Raw genomic sequence first — 20,787 nt, forward strand, 5'->3', positions numbered from 1 at the left:
GCTGTCCTGAACAAGGGCCTTCTCCATTCTGACAGACCCTACAGAAGCAAATACATCAGTTTGACGAGTTCCCATTGCAGAAAGTTGTGAAGCCAGATGTATTAGTAAGAAAAGAGGATATTCAGCAAGCAAAAGGAGCAGGAATCAGTCACAATTACCATACCAAGTACTAACGCATTTCCTTGCCAACCTGTGGAAAACTCTATCAATCTAGAATTGGATTCTTTGTCTTGCTAAACCAGTCATCTTGTACTCTTGAAACAAAAGCGGATAAGCTGTCTATGCTGTTGTCACAGATCCATAGGATCAGTGCTATGCCCAAGCTTCTAAACAATCTCTTGGAGCAACCCCTTCAGTGTGGCAGATCCCCAAGGGGTCTCAACCTTCCTTTAGGGTAGGGCACACCCTGCCTCCTAGACTGAGTGGACTTCAGCACTCCTGCTTCACACTCAGCAAGTGCGACTGAGATAAGTTCCTAGTGGTGACTTGGACAGTCTTCAGGGACCAATGAACCCTAGGTATTTGCAGCAACACCCAAGCAGTGTTTTCAAAACAGAGTAGGATTTCTTAGTCAACTGGACCACAGCACTAAAGTCCTTATGGTAGCCTTATAGAGAAATAAAGCTTAAAGCATAGTCCATTATTGTCAAGCCACAATTCATCAGCCAACCTGTAGTGAGTTCCATTTTCAGGCTCTGTCTCTCTCTGATTTCATTAGTTCCAGGGGAGAGCTGCATGGTTCTTCCAGAGCCCACTCTTATTACCCCATCTCACACCTCTCAATCCTTTGTTCTTGAGCTGGGGTCTCTGCTCAGCTTCCCTGCTGAGAGTGTCAATTCATGAGTCATTTGGAGTTTGCATTGTCTCTCTGGACACCCTGTTGATCTGGATCAGTTTCAAGCAGTTCCTTAATGACTCTGTTCATTTCATCCAGACATGGAGACTCTTGGGGCTGGTCTACACTAAAAACATTGCATCAGTGTAGCACTTAAGTAAAGATGCTCCTATGCAGATGGGAGAGAGCTCTCCTGCTGGCATAGTTAATCCACCTCCTCAAGAGATGGTAGCTATGTTAGGGGGAGAAGCTCTCCTGCCAATATACTGCTGTTTACATGGGAGGTTAAGATGCTATGTTAAGATGTTATGATGCAGTTGAGTGATGTAGTTATACTGACATAGGTCTGTAGTATAGCTCTGCCCTTAGTCTGCCCTGAGAGTAAACTTAATCCTTTTCCCCTCAATGAGTAGCAATGCAAAGTCTGACCTCCCTGGTACCATCCTGGGTGCACCCCAACCCAGGCAAGCCCTATACAGGCTTCAGCTGTCACAGCTCTTTGGGTTGTAGAACCTTGGTAGGTTCCAATAACACCCTCCAACTATCTTGAAATGTTTTGCTCCTGCCAACAGCCCCAGAAATCCTGCCTCTGTGATGCACTTCTCCCAACTGCCCTGGATTCTCCCCTGTTGGCCCCCCATCACCTCCCTGAGCAGGGAGAAAAGAGCAGCTATAGAGTTACCATCAATAGACTCACCAAACTTCCCTCTGCTGACCTACCAATGCTCAGCTGATTCACAACAAAACTATAGATCAGTTCTTCCCAGCCTATGGGCCGTGACCCTCAAGTGGGCCATAAGGGCTCACCCACTGGGTCACATTGCACCATCTCAGAGCTTCACTGCACTATCCAGGCAGACAGGGGCAGAGGAAGAGGAAAAGCCACCTCAACATACAACACCAGCCATTCCTCCAAATACCGCCCCCGCCCAAAAAAGCAACAGGTTCCTGCACCCAGCACTAAGCATCCAAAACAATTCTGATGCCTTTGACAGGCATGAAACAGTCCTTGCTTAGGTAATACAATACTGCAGTAGCCTTCTACAGTATTAGGTGTGCTGCCTGTATGGACACTATTCAGTGGTTGAAGGCATATTGCATATGCTGTCTTCTTTGATTTTGGAAGAAGGACTGATTTTTCCAGACATAAAATAGTGGAAGCAAAGGTAAAGCATTTTGGATTAAGAATAGGCATCAAACTGTTGAGACATTAGCACATTTTTTTAGAATTCTCTTTGCACCAGAGAGGTACAGGCAAAAGATGAAGGGAAGTGTAAGTCCTCTACTTAGCAGAGAAGAAATGCTAATAGCAGATGACATTAGGAAGCATGAAGTGTTTAATGCCTATTTTGCTTCAGTCTACACTAAAAAAGTTAATTGTGAACCAGATACTTAACACATAATATTAACAACCAGGGGGAAAGTATGCAAACCAAAATAGAAAGACGAGGTTACAAAATATTTAGATACATTTAATTTATTCAAATCAGCAGGGCCTGATGAAGTTCAGCTTAGAAGAAAGCATCTAGTGGGCTCCCCCAGGCATCTTTCCTGGATCAGGTACTATTCAAGATTTTCATTAATGACTTGGATAATGGAGTGGAGAGAAGCTTATGCAATTTGCGGATGACACCAAGCTGAGAGTGGTTGTAAGCACTTTGGAGGGTAGGATTAGAATTCAAAAGGACCTTGACAAATTAGAGAATTGGTCTGAAATCAACAAGATGAAGATTAATAAAGCCACGTGCAAAGTGCAACAAAATGTTATGTATCAAACAAAGGCATAATACGATTTCTAGAGACTAAACTTAACAGGCTAGCCTCCTATCAAAGAAGTTTATCTCACCCCAAATGACCTTTGCAGCATTTCAACCGGGGCAGCTTGTGATCCCATTTCTAATTGAACTGCCTGATTACTTCCTAGATACAGGATAAAGTGATGTCTTCCTTGCCTTCTCCTCGTTTCCCCCCAGAGTTCATTGTTTGTACCCAGAATCAAATAACCCCCTGCAGCCTATTCTCTGGTGTACTGTCTCCCTGTTGATTTCACATCCCCCTGTTGACTTTGTATGTAAATGGAGCTTCCATTTTGTTGGCTTACAACACTTAATTTACATGTCAGCAGAGACAAGTGAATACACATCTTTTGTCTGGCAGGAAACCTGTTTGTCAACTATGCCCTGAAACAGACTTTAGGAACATGTTTTCCATATACATACATAACTCCTTACATTTTACAGCAATATTAATGACCAGTGTGACCCTGGCTTTCATTTAAGATCTCTCATGATATTTGTTAATGCACAAGAATGTACGTACCAGGACCAGGATATTTTTGTAATCCCCTTGCCAGTTGGCATTGGGAGATTCTTAGTCACAATCCTGCCCTGATCTTAGGGGAATGGTGGTAGTGGCACTGTTCGTGCATCCTATAGTTGCAGAGGGGGCTAGTGAAGTATACTGCCAAGTGTACCTGCTATTTCTTTGATTAGGAACAGAATGTACCCCCAAGTAGCGCACACTGCTGACAGCAGAAAATATGCTAGCTGGCTGACAAGATGAGCACCCCCTTAGAGAGCAGAGCACATTTTTTTGTGGGGTGGGGGCATGGTGCATATATGCCATGCTGCCAAGGCATTTCCTCCCAGTTCTGGTAAGCACTAGGGAGAAATCCTGCCATGTGGCTGGTTCAAGAAAAGAGGATCCTTATACCCTCCTTTCTCCTTCAGAGTGAGAGCCAAACACTAGATGGTTCCTTGATCAGTTCAGGGCAAATCTTTTCTGATACATAATGATTTGTAGACTATTAACCCTTTCTGAAGCCCCTGTGATAAATGAAGTGGGGGAGGGATAGCTCCCTTTGATGGACACCCAGCAAGCCAGTTAGCTGTAAAATCCCAAGGGTATGTCTACACTACGAAATTAGTTCGAATTTATAGAAGTCGGTTTTATTGAAATCGGTTGTATACAGCCGATTGTGTATGTCCACACAATAAAATGCTCTAGGTGCTCTAGTCGGCAGACCGCGTCCACAGTACGAGGCTAGCGTCGACTTCCGGAGCATTGCACTATGGGTAGCTATCCCACAGCTATCCCACAGTTCCCGCAGTCTCCGCCGCCCCTTGGAATTCTGGGTTGAGATCCCAATGCCCGGATGATGCAAAACAGTGTCGCGGGCGGTTCTGGGTACATGTCGTCAGGCCCCTCCCTCCCCCGTCACAGCAACGGCAGACAATAGATTCGCGCCTTTTTACCTGGGTTACCTGGGTTACCTGTGCAGACAACATGGAGCCCGCTCAGCACAGCTGAGCTCACCGTCACCATATGTCCTCTTGGTGCCGGCAGACGTGGGACTGCATTGCTACACAGCAGCAGCCCCTTGCCTTTTGGCAGATGATGGTATATTATGATTGGTACCCATCATCATCGTACTGGTATGGCTGTCACTCATGCTGCAGCGTCGGCTGCCACCTTAAGATGTAAAAAATAGATTTGTTCTGTGTTCATTTGCTTCCCCTTCCTCCGTGAAATCAACGGCCTGCTAAGCCCAGGGTTTCCAGTTTAATCTTTGGGGGGACCATTCTGTGTGACAGTTGTTTGTGTTTCTCCCTGTTCCTGTACCTGTACGCCATGTCGTCACTCGGCTCTCCCTCCCTCCCTCCCTCCTTCTCCTGGTCCATCAGATACTACTTTCGCGCCTTTTTTCTGACCAGGCGCCATAGCTAGCACTGGGATCATGGAGCCCGCTCAGATCACCGCGGCAATTATGAGCACTATGAACACCACGCGCATTGTCCTGGAGTATATGCAGAGCCAGAACATGCCAAGGCGAAACCCGGACCAGGCGAGGAGGCGATTGCAGCACGGCGACGAGAGTGATGAGGAAATTGACATGGCCATAGACCTCTCACAAGGCACAGGCCCCAGCAATGTGGAAATCATGGTGTCACTGGGGCAGGTTGATACCGTGGAACGCCGATTCTGGGCCCGGGAAACAAGCACAGACTGGTGGGATCGCATCGTGCTGCAGGTATGGGACGATTCCCAGTGGCTGCGAAACTTTCGCATGCGTAAGGCCACTTTCATGGAACTTTGTGACTTGCTTTCCCCTGCCCTGAAGCGCCAGAATACCAAGATGAGAGCAGCCCTCACAGTTGAGAAGCGAGTGGCGATAGCCCTGTGGAAGCTTGCAATGCCAGACAGCTACCGGTCAGTCGGGAATCAATTTGGAGTGGGCAAATCTACGGTGGGGGCTGCTGTGATCCAATTTGCCAGGGCAATGAAAGACCTGGTGATAGCAAGGGTAGTGACTCTGGGCAACGTGCAGTCAATAGTGGATGGTTTTGCTGAAATGGGATTCCCAAACTGTGGCGGGGCCATAGACGGAACCCATATCCCTATCTTGTCACCGGAGCACCAAGCCACCGACTACGTAAACCGCAAGGGGTACTTTTCAATGCTGCTGCAAGCCCTGGTGGATCACAAGGGACGTTTCACCAACATCAACGTGGGATGGCCGGGAAAGGTACATGATGCTCGCATCTTCAGGAACTCTGCTCTGTTTCGAAAGCTGGAGGAAGGGACTTTCTTCCCGGACCAGAAAGTGACTGTTGGGGATGTTGAAATGCCTATCGTGATCCTTGGGGACCCAGCCTACCCCTTAATGCCATGGCTCATGAAGCCGTACACAGGCAGCCTGGACAGGAGTCAGGACCTGTTCAACTACAGGCTGAGCAAGTGCCGAATGGTGGTGGAATGTGCATTTGGACGTTTAAAAGTGCGCTGGTGCAGCTTACTGACTCGCTCAGACCTCAGCGAAAAGAATATCCCTATTGTTATTGCTGCTTGCTGTGCGCTCCACAATATCTGTGAGAGTAAGGGGGAGACCTTTATGGCGGGGTGGGAGGTTGAGGCAACTCGCCTGGCCGCTGATTACGCGCAGCCAGACACCAGGGCGGTTAGAGGAGCACAGCAGGGCGCGGTGCGCATCAGAGAAGCTTTGAAAACGAGTTTTGTGACTGGCCAGGCTACTGTGTGAAACTTCTGTTTGTTTCTCCTTGATGAACCCTGCAACCCCCCCCCCCGACCCGGTTCACTCTACTTCCCTGTAAACCAACCACCCCACCCCACCCTCCCCTCCCCCTTGCAGAGGCAATAAAGTCATTGTTTTTTCACATTCATGCATTCTTTATTAGTTCCTTACAGAGGTAGGGGGATAATTGCCAAGGTAGCCTGGGATGGGTGGGGGAGGAGGGATGGAAAAGGACACACTGCATTTTAAAACTTTAACTCTTATTGAAGGCCAGCCTTCTGATGCTTTGGCGATCATCTGGGGTGGAGTGACTGGGTGGACGGAGGCCCCCCCACCGTGTTCTTGGGCGTCTGGGTGAGGAGGCTATGGAACTTGGGGAGGAGGGCTGTTGGTTACACAGGGGCTGTAGCGGCGGTCTCTGCTCCTGCTGCCTTTCCTGCAACTCAACCATACGCTCGAGCATATCACTTTGATGCTCCAGCAGACGGAGCATTGCCTCTTGCCGTCTGTCTGCAAGCTGACGCCACCTATCGTCTTCAGCCCGCCACTTGCTCTGTTCTTCCCGCGATTCAGCCCGCCACCTCTCCTCTCGTTCATATTGGGCTTTTCTCATCTCCGTCATTGACTGCCTCCACGCATTCTGCTGTGCTCTATCAGCCTGGGCGGACATCTGCAGCTCCGTGAACATCTCGTCCCTCGTCTTACGTTTTCTCTTTCTAATGTTCACGAGCCTCTGCGAAGGAGAAACATTTGCAGCTGGTGGAGGAGAAGGGAGAGGTGGTTAAAAAAGACACATTTTAGGGAACAATGGGTACACTCTTTCATTACAAGGTCGCATATTTCGGCTTGCAGGCAGCCATCGTAGGCCACAGTGTTTTGGCTTTTTTAACCTTCTTAACATGCGGGAAAGGTTGCAAACAGCAGCGCATTTCCCATATCAAGGATGAATTGGGTTGTCCATTTAAAATGGGGTTTCAATGTAAAAGGAGGGGGCTGCGGTTTCCCGGTTAACATGCGGCACAAACACAAGTAAACCACCCCCCCCCCCCACACACACACACGATTCTCTGGGATGATCACTTCACCCCTCCCCCCCACCGCGTGGTTAACAGCGGGGAACATTTCTGGTCAGAAGAGCAGGAACGGGCGCCTCTGAATGTCCCCCTTAATAAAATCACCCCATTTCAACCAGGAGAGCTTTCTGGAGATGTCCCTGGAGGATTTCCGCTCCATCCCCATACACGTTAACAGACTTGCTTGCTTTTTTTTTGTAATGTTTACAAATATTTACAAAGTTACACTCACCAGAGGTCTCCTGTGTGCCCTGAGGGTCTTGGGTGAGTTCGGGGGTTACTGGTTCCAGGTCCAGGGTCACAAACATATCCTGGCTGTTGGGGAAACCGGTTTCTCCGCTTCCTTGCTGCTGTGAGCTACCTACAGTACCTCCATCGTCATCTTCCTCGTTCCCCGAACCGTCTTCCCTGTGTGTTTCTCCAGTGAGAGAGTCATAGCACACGGTTGGGGTAGTGGTGGCTGCACCCCCTAGGATCGCATGCAGCTCCGCGTAGTAGCGGCAAGTTTGCGGCTCTGCCCCGGACCTTCCGTTTGCTTCTCTGGCTTTGTGGTAGGCTTGCCTTAGCTCCTTAATTTTCACGCGGCACTGCTGTGTGTCCCTGTTATGGCCTCGGTCCTTCATGGCCTTGGAGATCTTTTCTAATACTTTTCCATTTCTTTTACTGCTACGGAGTTCAGCTATCACTGCTTCATCTCCCCATATGGCGAGCAGATCTCGTACCTCCCGTTCGGTCCATGCTGGAGCTCTTTTGCGATCCTGGGAGGACTCCATGACGGTTACCTGTGCTGATGAGCTCTGCGTGGTCACCTGTGCTCTCCACGCTGGGCAAACAGGAAATGAAATTCAAACCTTCGCGGGTCTTTTCCTGTCTACCTGGTCAGTGCATCTGAGTTGAGAGCGCTGTCCAGAGCGGTCACAATGAAGCACTGTGGGATAGCTCCCGGAGGCCAATAACATCGAATTCCGTCCACACTACCCCAATTCCGACCCGCAAAGGCCGGTTTTATCGCTAATCCCCTCGTCGGAGGTGGTGTAAAGAAACCGGTTTAAAGGGCCCTTTAATTCGAAAGAAAGGGCCTCGTTGTGTGGACGTGTCCAGGCTTAATTCGGTTTAACGCTGCTAAAGTCGACCTAAACCCGTAGTGTAGACCAGGCCTTGGTAGCTGTTCTCTGCTTGCTTTACCTGTAAAGGGTTAAAAGTCCCCCAGGTAAAGAAAAGGAAGTGGGAACCTGACCAAAAGAGCTAATGGGAAAGTAGAACTTTTTAAAATTTGGAAAGAAGCTTTCCCTTTGTCTGTCTGTTCTCCGGAGAAGGAGACACGGAGCAGAAATGCTATAAGTATGAATGCCGTGTAAGGTTTGAACCAGGTATAAAATTCATCTTCCATACCAAGAAAAAATCATTGGACAGGGCATGTTTAAATAGATGCAATTAGGTTTATTTCTTTATATTGGTTTGTGGATCTCCTTTGTGCTAACCCCAGATGCTTTTGTTTTGCTTGTAACCTTTAAGATGAACCTCAAGAGAGCTATCTTGATGCTTAATTTTTGTAATTGTTTTTTTTTAAGATCTAGCAAAAAGCCTAAGTTCCAGATGTATTTCCTTTCTTTTTGTTTTTAATAAAATTTACCTTTTTTAAGAACAAAATTGGGTTTTTGATGTCCTAAGAGGTTTGTGCATATGTTGTTTGATTAGCTGGTGGCAACAGCTGATTTCCTTTGTTTTCTTTCTCAGCTCTTCCCCAGAGGGTGTGTGTGAAAGGGCTTGAGGGTAACCCACAGGGAGGAATTCCCTAGTGCGCCTTCCTGGGTCCAAGGTTTTTTTTTTTTTTTTTGCATTTAGGTGGTGGCAGCATTTACCAAGCCAAGGTCAGGGAAAAGCTGTAACCTTGGGAGTTTAATACAAGCCTGGAGTGGCCAGTATTAATTTTTAGAATCCTTGCGGGCCTCGACCTTCTGCACTCGGAGTGACAGAGTCGGGATTCAGCCTTGAAGCCCCAAATAATGCAAAGCATAAAAACGGATTCTCTGTCTCCTTTATAGAGAGTACAATATAGCTATGCATTTTGAACAGGTTTTAGTTAATTCATTATTTTTCCAATAATTAAAAATGCTAATAGTTTTGATAAAAAAGAAAATTGGTTGGGGCAATGGGTGTCATACTGGACAGACATGATGGAAAATCAGCTACTGTAGTGTACTGAATTCTCTATATCTCCATGTATACATAGAGTAAATTTGGTAAATAAGTTAATACTACATATAGTAGATTACTTCATTGCCATTTAATCTGTACCTTTCTTACACAGTAACCCAGTCTGATTGTTATGTGAGCCTATGGCTACCAACTGCTTCAGTCAAAAAGGCCCGGACCAAAACTGTCGTCAACTCCAAAAACCCAGTATGGAATGAAACCTTCCACTTCAGGATTCAGAGTCAGGTCAAGGTAAGGCACTGTGAACAGCTTGCTGTCATGGGCTGGTAGATCTCTAGTCCTGCCAAGCAGACTGAGTCAGGTTGTTCAAGTTTTCTGCCCCCTGCACTCTACAAACTCCTTTCTTCCTAGATGATAAAAATACCACAGGCAAAACTCCTCAAATGACACTCGTACTCTTACAATTTCTGAAATAGTAAAATTAGACTTTTCACAGCTATGAAAGTGCTGCTTTGTATCCTAGCTGCGTGCTGCAGCCTCAAGGTAGGAAACCTCTCAGCCCAACCTGGATGCTGAGCTGTAGGGTCTAGGCTGGTGAACTGTGCACACTACAACCCATGTAGTACATGAACACCAAACAGAATAATGTGGAAGGGCTGGTTATACTGGAAAAGATGGGTGGACACAATTGAGCAGCAACTAGTATTGCACAAGATGTCACATTTCTACGCAGATGCTTTGCTGCCACTACAGAGTTTTTTATACCTTTATATGCAAGATGTGAGGACATGTATCTCCACCTACCTACCATTGCTCGCTGATGGCAAATTGAATTACACTTCCAAACTGGTTAGCAAGCCTCACATTGTTTGCAGAAGAGGAGAATATTTAGGGTAACTATTTTCCCCTCTGCACAGCCCCATCACACATTTTTGTGCAGTTTTGTTCTCCTCTTCATCTCATAGTAGGAGGGAACATAGGGCGTATATAATTATGCAGTAATTATACTAGTTCCTTTTATATTATATGCTATTACATTTATTGGGTACAAAAATAACCACCAGCTGACCTGCAGTGTGGATTACTGGAAATAAATGAATATGGATTGATCCTGTAATCACCAGGAGCTTAACAGTAATTTCCCTGCCCCACTATAGTACTTGGGATGGATATACTTGGCAATGACCATATAATGGTTACTATAATATGTATAATATATAACATTACATCTTCCATTTCTTTCTCACAGAGGGGATAAGAATAGAGTTTTTTGGATAGCAGGGATTACTGTAGATAAATCTTTGAGCCAATTCAGTAGAGGTTGCATGTCTTAATTCATGTATAGGCAGCTGCGTATTATTTGACCACACTTCTAGCTTTTGACACTAAAACTGGGCAGGCAACAAAGCAATCTTTTATTTAGATTTTAAATATACTTATTCACAGTTGGGTCACTGCCAAACATCCCCTTTCCTGTTTTCTCTGTCTCATCTCTGTCGTGGGGGGAGGGATAGCTCAGTGGTTTGAGCATTGGCCTGCTAAACCCAGGGTTGTGAGTTCAATCCTTGAGGGGGCCACTTAGGGATCTGGGGCAAAATCAGTACTTGGTCCTGCTAGTGAAGGCAGGGGGCTGGACTCGATGACCTTTCAAGGTCCCTTCCAGTTCTAGGAGATAGGATATCTCCATTAATTTATTTATAATTTATTTTATCACGCACCTTTTAATTCTGCAGCTCATTTCCCCACATGTGAGGGCTGGAACTTTTGCTTCCTATACTTTTACGCATGATTTTACTTTTGTTTCTAGAACATCCTGGAGCTGAAAGTCTGTGATGAAGATGATCACACCCCAGATGACCATCTCCTCACTGTTTTCTTTGATTTATCTAAAATCCAACTTGGAGAAACAGTTCGGCTGAACTTTCAGGTGAATCCACAGGTGAGGATTGAAATCAAATGCAGAACTTGCTGAGAAGTTTACACTTGTCTCAGTTTTCCTCATAAATGTTCGTAATACAGAACTTGCTTTTTCCTTGCTGTGTACTTACGGTATTAGCCATCTCCCCATATCAACTTCTCAGCTTACTTCATTGTAAGACATCTCAACATTGTTTCTGTATTTAAAATTAAAGTGTGGGCAAGCACCTTCACACAGTTTTTCAAAGGACGTTGGTGTGAATTTGACACTGTTGACCAAGTCTGTCTTATTGCTGATCTTCATAGCAAGGCTGAACCAGCCAAAGACTATAGTATCACCCCCCAATGGTATTAGAGGTTCTTTTGCAGTTGGAGCTAGTGGTTCTGATCTGTGGATGAGGTATTATTTTGCCCTGACACAGAAACAACTGATGCTGCAGTTATGTACTGTGAGCCCAATGTTCAAACATGAATGTCTAAATAGGACTTAAATTCACGTCTTTTTGGTAAATACAAACTGATTCTATGCTGGGGTGCTCAGATCAACATTGAGGAATGTTAATGCCAATTTTATGATTTAAGTCTCCAAATTCAGATTTGGGTACATATATTGGAAAATTGGGCCCGTATTTCATGTTTTCTTAAGTGACAAATTATTGTCAATAGAATGTAAGGTCAGTTAAAAGGAAAGTTTAATGTCTGTTGACTTATAGGGTGTCTTGTGACCAAGCAGGTTAGGTACTGTTGCTGCTAAGGTAAGGAACATTTTCAAGGACAGGTGAAGCTGTCTATTGCTCATTCAGAAATATTTCTCTCTCTTCATCGTTTCCCAAAGAGGGAAAAGAGAGTGACAAGTATGACTTCTCTCAAAAACCTCTCCTTGTCATGGGAAAATCAGCTACTGGGAAGCAGAATAATATAATGGATATAATATAATTTAGATTGAAACTGAAGAAAATGAAGCACCCTGCATTTGCACCAAGGAGAGGGGAAAGTTATTTTGCAGGAGTTCTATGCATATCAAGGGGTCAGGTTTACACAGTACCTTTATGGAGAAGAGTAATGATGTAGTGACTTAATTCATTTTCATTTTTAGGGAAAGGAGGAGCTAGAGGTTGAGTTCACAATGGAAAGCAGGTGAGTAAAATCCAAGCGTTGTCAAATAACGTAATTGTTAGAGGTGTTAGAGATTAATTAACAACAAGGAACATGATTCGTACACCTGCTCCCACCTAAAGCAACATGGCCAGACCTATGTGGATGTAGTTGATAGTGTATGTTCAGCCTCACTGGACACTAGCTGGATGTTTCTGTATGGCATTGAGTAGCGGAATAGTTGGCAATGTTGTTTTTATGAGGTCACACTTAGGCATCCAGGTGAATTTTAAAGCTAAAATGAAAATTGAGTGAAGTGCAGGAAGTCTGCTGATTTCCCCCACCAGTTGGTCTGTATATGGATTTAACATAGATTTAAGTACTAAAAAAGATTCTAACCCATTTCTGTGAAATAATATGGGCATGTATATCTCGGTTTTAAATTAGTTTTGTTATTGATGTTCAAAGTGAATGGGGGAAAATTGTCTCCTTATGCTTATTATGCCATGTTGGACTAATTCATTAGCCTTTCAGCTCTGGAACTCCAGGGTCAAGTATGGATATTTTTGGCCAATGGAATAAATTCAGTGGTTTCTATCTGTCAGCAAACTCAGCTTGATATGCATTTGAAAACTACCCTGTTTTGGCACAATGAGCAGTCTCTGCTCAGCAGAGCTCTAGTACTGGAATAGTAGGAGCATTAAAAAGCAGATTTATTTAGCGTTTCCCAGGAATGTGAGGAAAACTGGAAAATACATTGAGAATTACTCCTGTTGCTAGCCTGTACTGTCAGACCCAACACTTCCAAAAGTGACAAAAAAATTAAAATAAGCAAAATACAAATAAAGAACAAAAATGGCAATTCATATCCTTAAATTATTTAAATACTAGTTACGAACTGAGTATGTTTCTTTTTATTTTTAGTCCAGATCTTCCTGAAAACATTGCTACGAATGGTGTATTAGTGGTAATTTTTATTTTCTATTATCTTTCCTCTACTGCAGGGGTAGGCAACCTATGGCACGCGTGCCAAAGGCGGCACACAAGCTGATTTTCAGTGGCACCCACACTGCCTGAGTCCTGGCCACCGGTCCGGGGGGCTCTGCATTTTAATTTAATTTTAAATCAAGCTTCTTCAGCATTTTAAAAACCTTATTTATTTTACATACAATAATAGTTTAGTTATATATTATAGACTTATAGAAAGAGCCCTTCTAAAAATGTTAAAATGTATTACTGGCACGCGAAACCTTAAATTAGAGTGAATAAATGAAGAGTTGGCACACCACCAAAGGTTGCCAACCCCTGCTCTACTGTATAGTAATGCACATCATACTGCTTTGAACAGAGAATGAGTTGCCCCACAATTATCCTTCCAACACAAAATCTCTTCTGAGGAATAGGCTGGCACTGGATCCCAGTGAACATGACAGTCAGCTCTCCCACGCATCTCCCATGTTAGGAGAAACTGAACTGGAAGAGCTGTGAACTGTCCCAAGCTGTGCTCCTCCAAAGTCCCACAGAGTGTCACCGGATGGCAAAGACTAGAAGTGGTACAGCTGTGAGCATCCTCACAGCCAGTGTTCCCGCACCATTATCTAGAGTGACTCCTGTTGGGACAAGCTAAAATTGGAATAGCTGTAAAATTTCCCATACACCATTACCTACAGTGTGGCTGGTATGAGGTAGCAATATATCTATATAACTGTAAAGCTTCTTCTATGGCTGGTCCTTTCAATTACAGCTGTTATTTCAGTAGCTTTCTCTCATTTTTCCCCCTGGAGAATCTATTGTCTCCTTGGTGCAGGCCTGAGGATACTTCTGTTTTCTCCATCCGTATAAACCCATCCTAGAAGTCATATAGTAAGTCTCAGCCCACCATCCTTTCAGCCAAGGACTAGACATGAATCTCTCCAAAGACTTTCATTGGAAGCTGTTGCAGAGCATCATGAAGTAATTAGTCCTCCCAAGGGCTGATCTTGCGGTCTGCACAACACTCCCGCCTCCTTTCCATCTGGATAGAATATATGCGTTCTTATGTTCTTATAGCAAGAGACTAGCAGGGGAATCACACTTAGTTTTGTCTGTCTCATTTTATCTATCTTTTATTCATTGTCTCTGTTACAGTCTCGTGAAGTTTCCTGTTTGGAAGTTCAGGTGAATGAGGGGAGGATGAAGAAGGAACCCACAGGTTAGTACTTCCTTAACTGGTAGAGTTGGATGAAACTGGTTAAAATTTTATAGCAAAATTTCAACAGAAAAATATCTGCCATTTCTGGGGTGATTTGTTTCTATGCATTACAGTAAGGGCATTCCGTGCTTTAAAGGAAAGGAGAAACTCTCAACCTTTCCTATGGGCTTTGGATCAGGTTCTAATTGATCAGACAACATATAGGGAGCATTACATCATTCACAGTTGAACACCAACTGTAGTTAATTAAACAGTTGTTGTTGGATGCTCATAGCTTTCTGAAACATTCATATACGGAGAGGAAATTTTCCATGCCTGATCTATTCCAAGAGTTGGAGTGAAATGTCTCCAGGTGTTTGAGTTCAGAGAAGATGGGAGTAAGTGGGGTGAGAAACAAAACTCTTTTCTCAATTTAAAAATTTCTAATTGCCCTTTTTCAGACACAAATACCAGCAGTTTGAAACCTGAAATATACTCTATATTACCCAAGATACTCATTACACATCTTGGGCTGTGCATAGCCATTTTGTTTCCTCTACATCCATAGCCTTATGGATTTGCAATGCAACTTTTAAAATATTCTGTGTTGATCCCTGATCCAGCAGAACATGTAAGCACGCGGCTCACCACATTGAAGTCAGGGACGCTTGCTTTCATGCTAGATCAGAGCCCAAGTTCCTTGACTGAGAAAATCCTTTTAGGGATTTCATGGTTGGCCTATATAGCCTTAAATATGTGGATTGATGAGGTACTTTTCCTGTTGTTCATAGAGAGGGGAGAGGTGGGCCCAAACCAAACCTAACCTATCTATTGTAAATACCAATTTTAAGTTTATATGGACAAACTTTTGAATTCTCTGAGTGCAAAAAGTGTCTAAAACATTGCATAAGAGCTAAAAATGTTTTAACACTCCCTTGCTAACTAAAGAATAATCAAGTAGATGAAGGGTTGGATTCTCATTGATTTCACTGAGCTGGTTTGAAAATCCCACCCTTCCAGAAACAGGAATTTCCAGAGAAAGTTATAATCAACTGAAACCAGTGGTTTTGAATGTGTGTTATCTCACCAGCAGTGAAAGAATTGCTACTGCAATGCTCTAACACTCCGAGCAAGAATTATAGTGCAGATCATTAGAATATAATGAGATTTGTTTTATAAAGGAACTAAAGCTGAAGCCAAGATGCACATATAAATCAGTATAATTATTTATGTAACCTAAACCACTGACTGTCAAAATTAATATAACATAAAGTACAAGAGCTTTTCTGTATTGGAGTATAATATAACTAAATGAATGTCTCTCTTATAGGGCAATCCTCCCAATTACCTGAATCCCTTTTATCCGGAACTCCCTTGTATTCTACAGGGTAAATGCCTTATGGCCTGACTGTGAGAGATGCCAAGTCCCCTCATTGACTTCACTGGGAGTTGATGGTGCTCACAGGACTGGGCCCCTAGACAATGTTTATTATGGCTATAAAAAATTATGGATACATGGTTTATATGGTGTCTTGGAACATTATTGGCTTATTAAGCAGCATCCACATTATGAACTCAATGTAGAGAACTCTGAAATGTTGTTTTAAATTAGTTAAAGATGTGATAATCATGGGTTCAATGTTTGTTTTGTCACCTGTTTAGAAAGAAAATTCGCTTTTACAGTGGAAGGATCCTATGAAGGAACCCAGAACCTTTCACTGAGCTCCTGCCTTTGTCCTGCTTCTCCTGCCAGATTCCACTATATCAAGTATAATCACTCAGAACTGGGCATTGCACTACCAAAGATGAGACAGCTCTCTGTGGTACGTTATCATCACGGACCTTTATGAACACAGCTCATTCATTTATCTTTTCTGGGGACTTGGAAGTGTGGGGGCGAAATGTTTAACCATTTCCTCCTTGTTGTATTACAATTAACCTCCCCTACCATTTTCTTTTTAGACTTCCTCAAGTCAAGATGAAAGTGAGTCCCTGACTCTAGCTCTGAATTCACTTCCCATTCAAGATAAAGTAACAATAGGAGAGGTGAGTGTCAACTCACCAGTCTTGATAGAATAAATACCAAACCAGGATGTTTTCAACTTACAGAGAAACAACTTTGCATTGTTGCTAAACTCCAGTCAGTTTATATGTTGTTGCATACACACAGACACATACACATGTTAAAAGAACATGAAGGTTGCAAAGTCAAGCACTTGAAAGTTAGGAAATTGCCTGTATAACTTCAGTTCGGTTCCCTTAAGCATATGCATTATAATACAGTTTTTAATTATACGACTACATGCTATTTTTTCCACAGGACCTTTGCCTCATTCAGCTCACAGGATGGATGGTGCTCATTTAATAAGCAGCTGTTCAGTATTTTGATATCTCCTCATTGTTAAATTTGTGGCCTCAAGCCTTTACTGCCCACTATTCAAACCCTGCTCCACAGACAAAATTATTAATTTCCTCATGGGATTTTGTATGGTGCTCATCACTAAGGCTGCGAGTTTGTCATGGAGGTCATGGAAGTCATGGATTCCGTGACTTTCCAAGAACTCCATGACTTCTGCAGTGGCCAGTTCTTCAGGACAGCATTCAACTGCCTTAATCATGAGACCATCCTTTCTCTTCCTGTAATTCTCTGCACACCATTCACTACACACCTTCCAACTTCTGCAACAAATGAGACAGGGATCCCATAGACAAAAGACTTCTTTACTATACAACCCAGATGCATCCTCAGAACAGATCAATTCTGAGCACTGAATGAACCAGGGTCCTGTAAGGAAAAATAGTTTGTAATCAAAAATTTAAGACTGTATCATCATGTGGATGCACAAAAGGCCAAATTAAGGTTGCACCGGTAACCTTAATTGTGGCATGTCCTAACTTGTGAGTGCTTGACAGTGAAAACTTAATATTCTTTTAATGTTTTTTTTGTAATTGTTATTTCTGATGTTTTAAAAATGGCAAACTGAAAAAAACAGAAATTCCATCATATGGCATCATATTGACACCCATATGGATCATCATCAGATTGGAACTTTTACATTCACTGTCCAGACATCTGCCTCTTGAGCTAATGGAGTAACTGACAGCAGTAGTAGGTTGTCATTCTCTATATGGAGCAGCACTAGAAGGGGATGTGACACATGCCCTTTGCTAGTGGGTTTCACAGATATTTGCTGACAGCAGAGGAATTTAGAGATTCAGGAATACTGGGTCCCATTCCAAGCTCTGGAGGTTAGCACATCTAGTGGTCAAAGATCCTTCTGTCCATTGCCACCAAGATTGATCCCTTCTCCTTCATCTCTTTCCACCTGTCCATGGCTTAGTGCCCTCTTTTCCACACCGTCTTCACATTTCAATCCCAATCTCCTTGCCTAGCCAGTCCCAGTCGTCACTCCAACTCTCAGATCCATTCTCCACCCACTCAGAGCTTCAATCCCAATCTTCCTGCAGTGTGTGTCCCACTGCCTCCCAGTCTCCCCCCGCACCTTCCAGTCCCAGTATCCTTCCCCCCGTCAGTTTTAGTCTCACCCCTGTCCCAAATCCCACTCTGTTCCTTTTTTACCTCCCTCACAGTTTCGAGTCCCAGTTTCACCCTGTCACCCCAGCTCCTTATCCCAATCTAATTTTGTTTTTCTTTTGGTCTGGCTTTTGTTTCACAGAATTACAATTTAGTCAAATTTGGGTGGATTTTCATGGGAATAACAAATGGCACATCCTTGACAGAAAGGCCAAATTTCAAGTCCCTGCTCCAAAGCATTGGGGCACTGCAATTTCCAATGAAAATGTTGTAAGAATTTTTCTAACATGAACAAAAAAATTAATTTTTCCTTAAACTCATTCCCGGAAATGACTGAACATATTGTCTGAAACTTTCCAAAAATATTCATCCTGAGGCAGAAACCCAGCATGGAAAATTTTAGCCCAAACATTAAAGCCTGGCAAAGTTACAAACAATTGAAAACACAGGGTCTATAATGGGAATTTCGGGCAACCTTAATAAAAGGTGGTGTTACCAGACTTTCCTATAATAGGAGAATTTCTTTGTGCTCTGTGCATCAGCCTAGCTCTGCCTGCTTTGGGGAGGGATTTACTTCTTCCATGTCTTCCTTTTTCATCAGGGAAGATAAGAAATGGAGTCCAAATTAAAATAACAACAACAAACCAGAGTGAAATCCACACAAACATGTAGGATAAATGCATGTAAAAAATCAGTTTGCACCCAGAGGGTTGGAATCTCAGATGGTCTAAATTAGCATATTCTTATTGACCTCAATGGAACTATGCTGATTTATAATAGCTGAGGTTCTGGCCCATTATTAACTCATGTCCATGACTAATTAGCCTGGGATTTAGAGCATATATTGGTATGCCATAGCTTAATTAAAGGTAGCAATTACTGGCTGAGGCCTTAAGTCTTTTAAACTGGTACAGGTGCCTGAAAACATTGGAAACATTGAGTTAAAATATTAGACTGAGAATTAACTAGTGGTGTTGAATAGAACTGTGTGAAAGTTTTCAGATGAAACTTTTTTATGAAAAATACAGATTCGAGTTGATGAAGACTTTTCACAAATTTGTGTTGAATTTGCTGTGTTGTTTCAGTTGAAAAAAACCCCCAATAAATTAAAAAAATGAAAAACCTTATTTTTTAAATGAAAGGCTTTTGATTTTTCAATTCAAAATAACTTTGTTTCGAAATGTAATAAAGATTTAAAAACTTGAAAGTAAAACATTTTATTTTGTGTTGACTGAAACATTTAATTCAACCCAAAACAATTTTTTAAAACTTTTCGGTTAGCCAAAAAATTGGAAAAAAATTCATTTTGGGTCTATTTGAAACAATTCCTCCCCCCCCATTTTTTTCATTGTTCAATAAACCAAAAAATCAGTTATTCGCACAGCTCTTGTTTTGAGTCTGTCTATAACTATCTTTCTCGAATTATTTATGGTCAGGCTCTGTGGCTTCAGTGCTAATTGTGGAGCAGGTAAAACTCATACCAAGGCTGAGAGGACACACAAGCTTAAAAATATGATGGCTCTTATAATTTTCCCATTCTCGATTTTCAGACCAGAACGTTTGATTTGCATGTGAAGACAAAAGAATGGTAAGAGAGTCCCAATCTTGCTTTTGGATCTGTGTGGATGGACCCCGGCAGAGCCCAACTGAAATCAACAGAGCTCTGTACAGGCATGGGGGTCTGTCAGTTGTAAGAGAAGGCCATTTGTTCTTTAAAAGTGGATAATGTCAGCAGAGCTCTTGCCGGGGAATAATGTCTTGCTGCAATCATTTAACAAAACATAATAATCTGTAATTGATTTCAACAGCAGATGAGAATATGTAATGAAACACAACACATTGCGAATAGGCTAATCATTTTAATGAAACTCTTTCATTAGATGCCATAGAAGCACCAGTCAAACTAGCAATTAAAAATCTGTACACACACTGGCTGGTCTGGTGTCATCGCCCTTTCCATAGCCTTGTTCTTCTACGGTACGCAATTTAGGGCTCTACCCCGCAAGGGGCTGAGCTTTTTGGTGCCGATCCAGCAAAGCACATAAACCCATGCTTAGCTTTAAACATGCTCCTAGTCCCATTGACCATTCATGGAATTAAATTTAAGCACATATTGCTTTCTCTCTCTCTCTCATTTCTTACATTAGTCTGTCTATACAGAGGTGTTGGAATGTCTTTTCTGTAAACATATCCAAGATTTTATATATATATATCTATATCTATCTATATATCTATATAGATATATAGATATGGAGAGAGAGAGAGTTGACTACAACAGGTAATAATTGGGTTTTGCCTTGGCTTCAGGACTCAGGGCCTGTTTAACAGCTCAAGAAAACTAGATGTACGTTTGGGATTTGACCTGTGCACAGAGGAACAGAATTTCCTGAAGAGTCGGAAGAAAGTGGTTGCTGGTGCTCTGAAGAAGGTTCTTCAGCTAGAAGAGGATCTGAAGGACCATGAGGTAGTTGAGGCAGAAGAATCTTGTGTCTTGTATTGCCCCAGATGAATGCTCAGCCTATTGGGTACAAAAAGGCTGGTCCAAAGCCCATTGAAATCAATTGGAGATCTTTCATGGTGTTTCAGTGGGAGTCACTGCTGGTGCTAGTTATGATGAGTGGTGTGTTGTTGGAGGGGGACTGAGGAAGTAGGGTGTGTCCTGTGTAGAAAGGCGATACCCAGGGGATCCTTTTCTCTCCTTTCCCCAGGCCAGGACAATAGGCACATGAGTGTTCTACCCCCTTCAGGCCCCCATTTGGCTCAGGAGAAGGGTGTTCCATGAAGAAGTCTTCTCTCCAGGTCCTGTTCAGGCCAAGGAGATCTCAAGTTTGACAGACCAATGTTCTAGTCTGGACTGGCTAGTCCTATGTTGGCCTCCAGGTGAATACCCTGTTTAGGAGAATCCCAAAGCTGAGTTTGATCCCAATTACCATACATATTTAAAAAAAAACCCACTTTGACAATGGAAGAATC

At 43.1% G+C, this 20,787-nt stretch overlaps 1 protein-coding gene across 2 annotated transcripts in view; it reads left to right on the forward strand.

Annotated features, from left to right (window-relative positions):
- The window catches only part of LOC128836592 (cytosolic phospholipase A2 epsilon-like), a 49,797-nt gene that overhangs the window by 13,229 nt on the left and 15,781 nt on the right, over window positions 1-20,787 (forward strand). For both annotated transcript variants that reach the window (XM_054026995.1, XM_054026996.1), the window contains exons 3-11: window positions 9,252-9,388; window positions 10,905-11,036; window positions 12,111-12,151; window positions 13,034-13,076; window positions 14,237-14,300; window positions 15,942-16,102; window positions 16,242-16,325; window positions 19,365-19,402; window positions 20,122-20,278. In XM_054026995.1, the coding sequence (XP_053882970.1) occupies window positions 9,252-9,388; window positions 10,905-11,036; window positions 12,111-12,151; window positions 13,034-13,076; window positions 14,237-14,300; window positions 15,942-16,102; window positions 16,242-16,325; window positions 19,365-19,402; window positions 20,122-20,278 (857 nt within the window). The remainder of the gene's footprint in view (window positions 1-9,251; window positions 9,389-10,904; window positions 11,037-12,110; window positions 12,152-13,033; window positions 13,077-14,236; window positions 14,301-15,941; window positions 16,103-16,241; window positions 16,326-19,364; window positions 19,403-20,121; window positions 20,279-20,787) is intronic.

The sequence above is a fragment of the Malaclemys terrapin genome, chromosome 4, assembly GCF_027887155.1.
Source record: "Malaclemys terrapin pileata isolate rMalTer1 chromosome 4, rMalTer1.hap1, whole genome shotgun sequence".
Taxonomy (NCBI): Eukaryota; Metazoa; Chordata; order Testudines; family Emydidae; genus Malaclemys; species Malaclemys terrapin.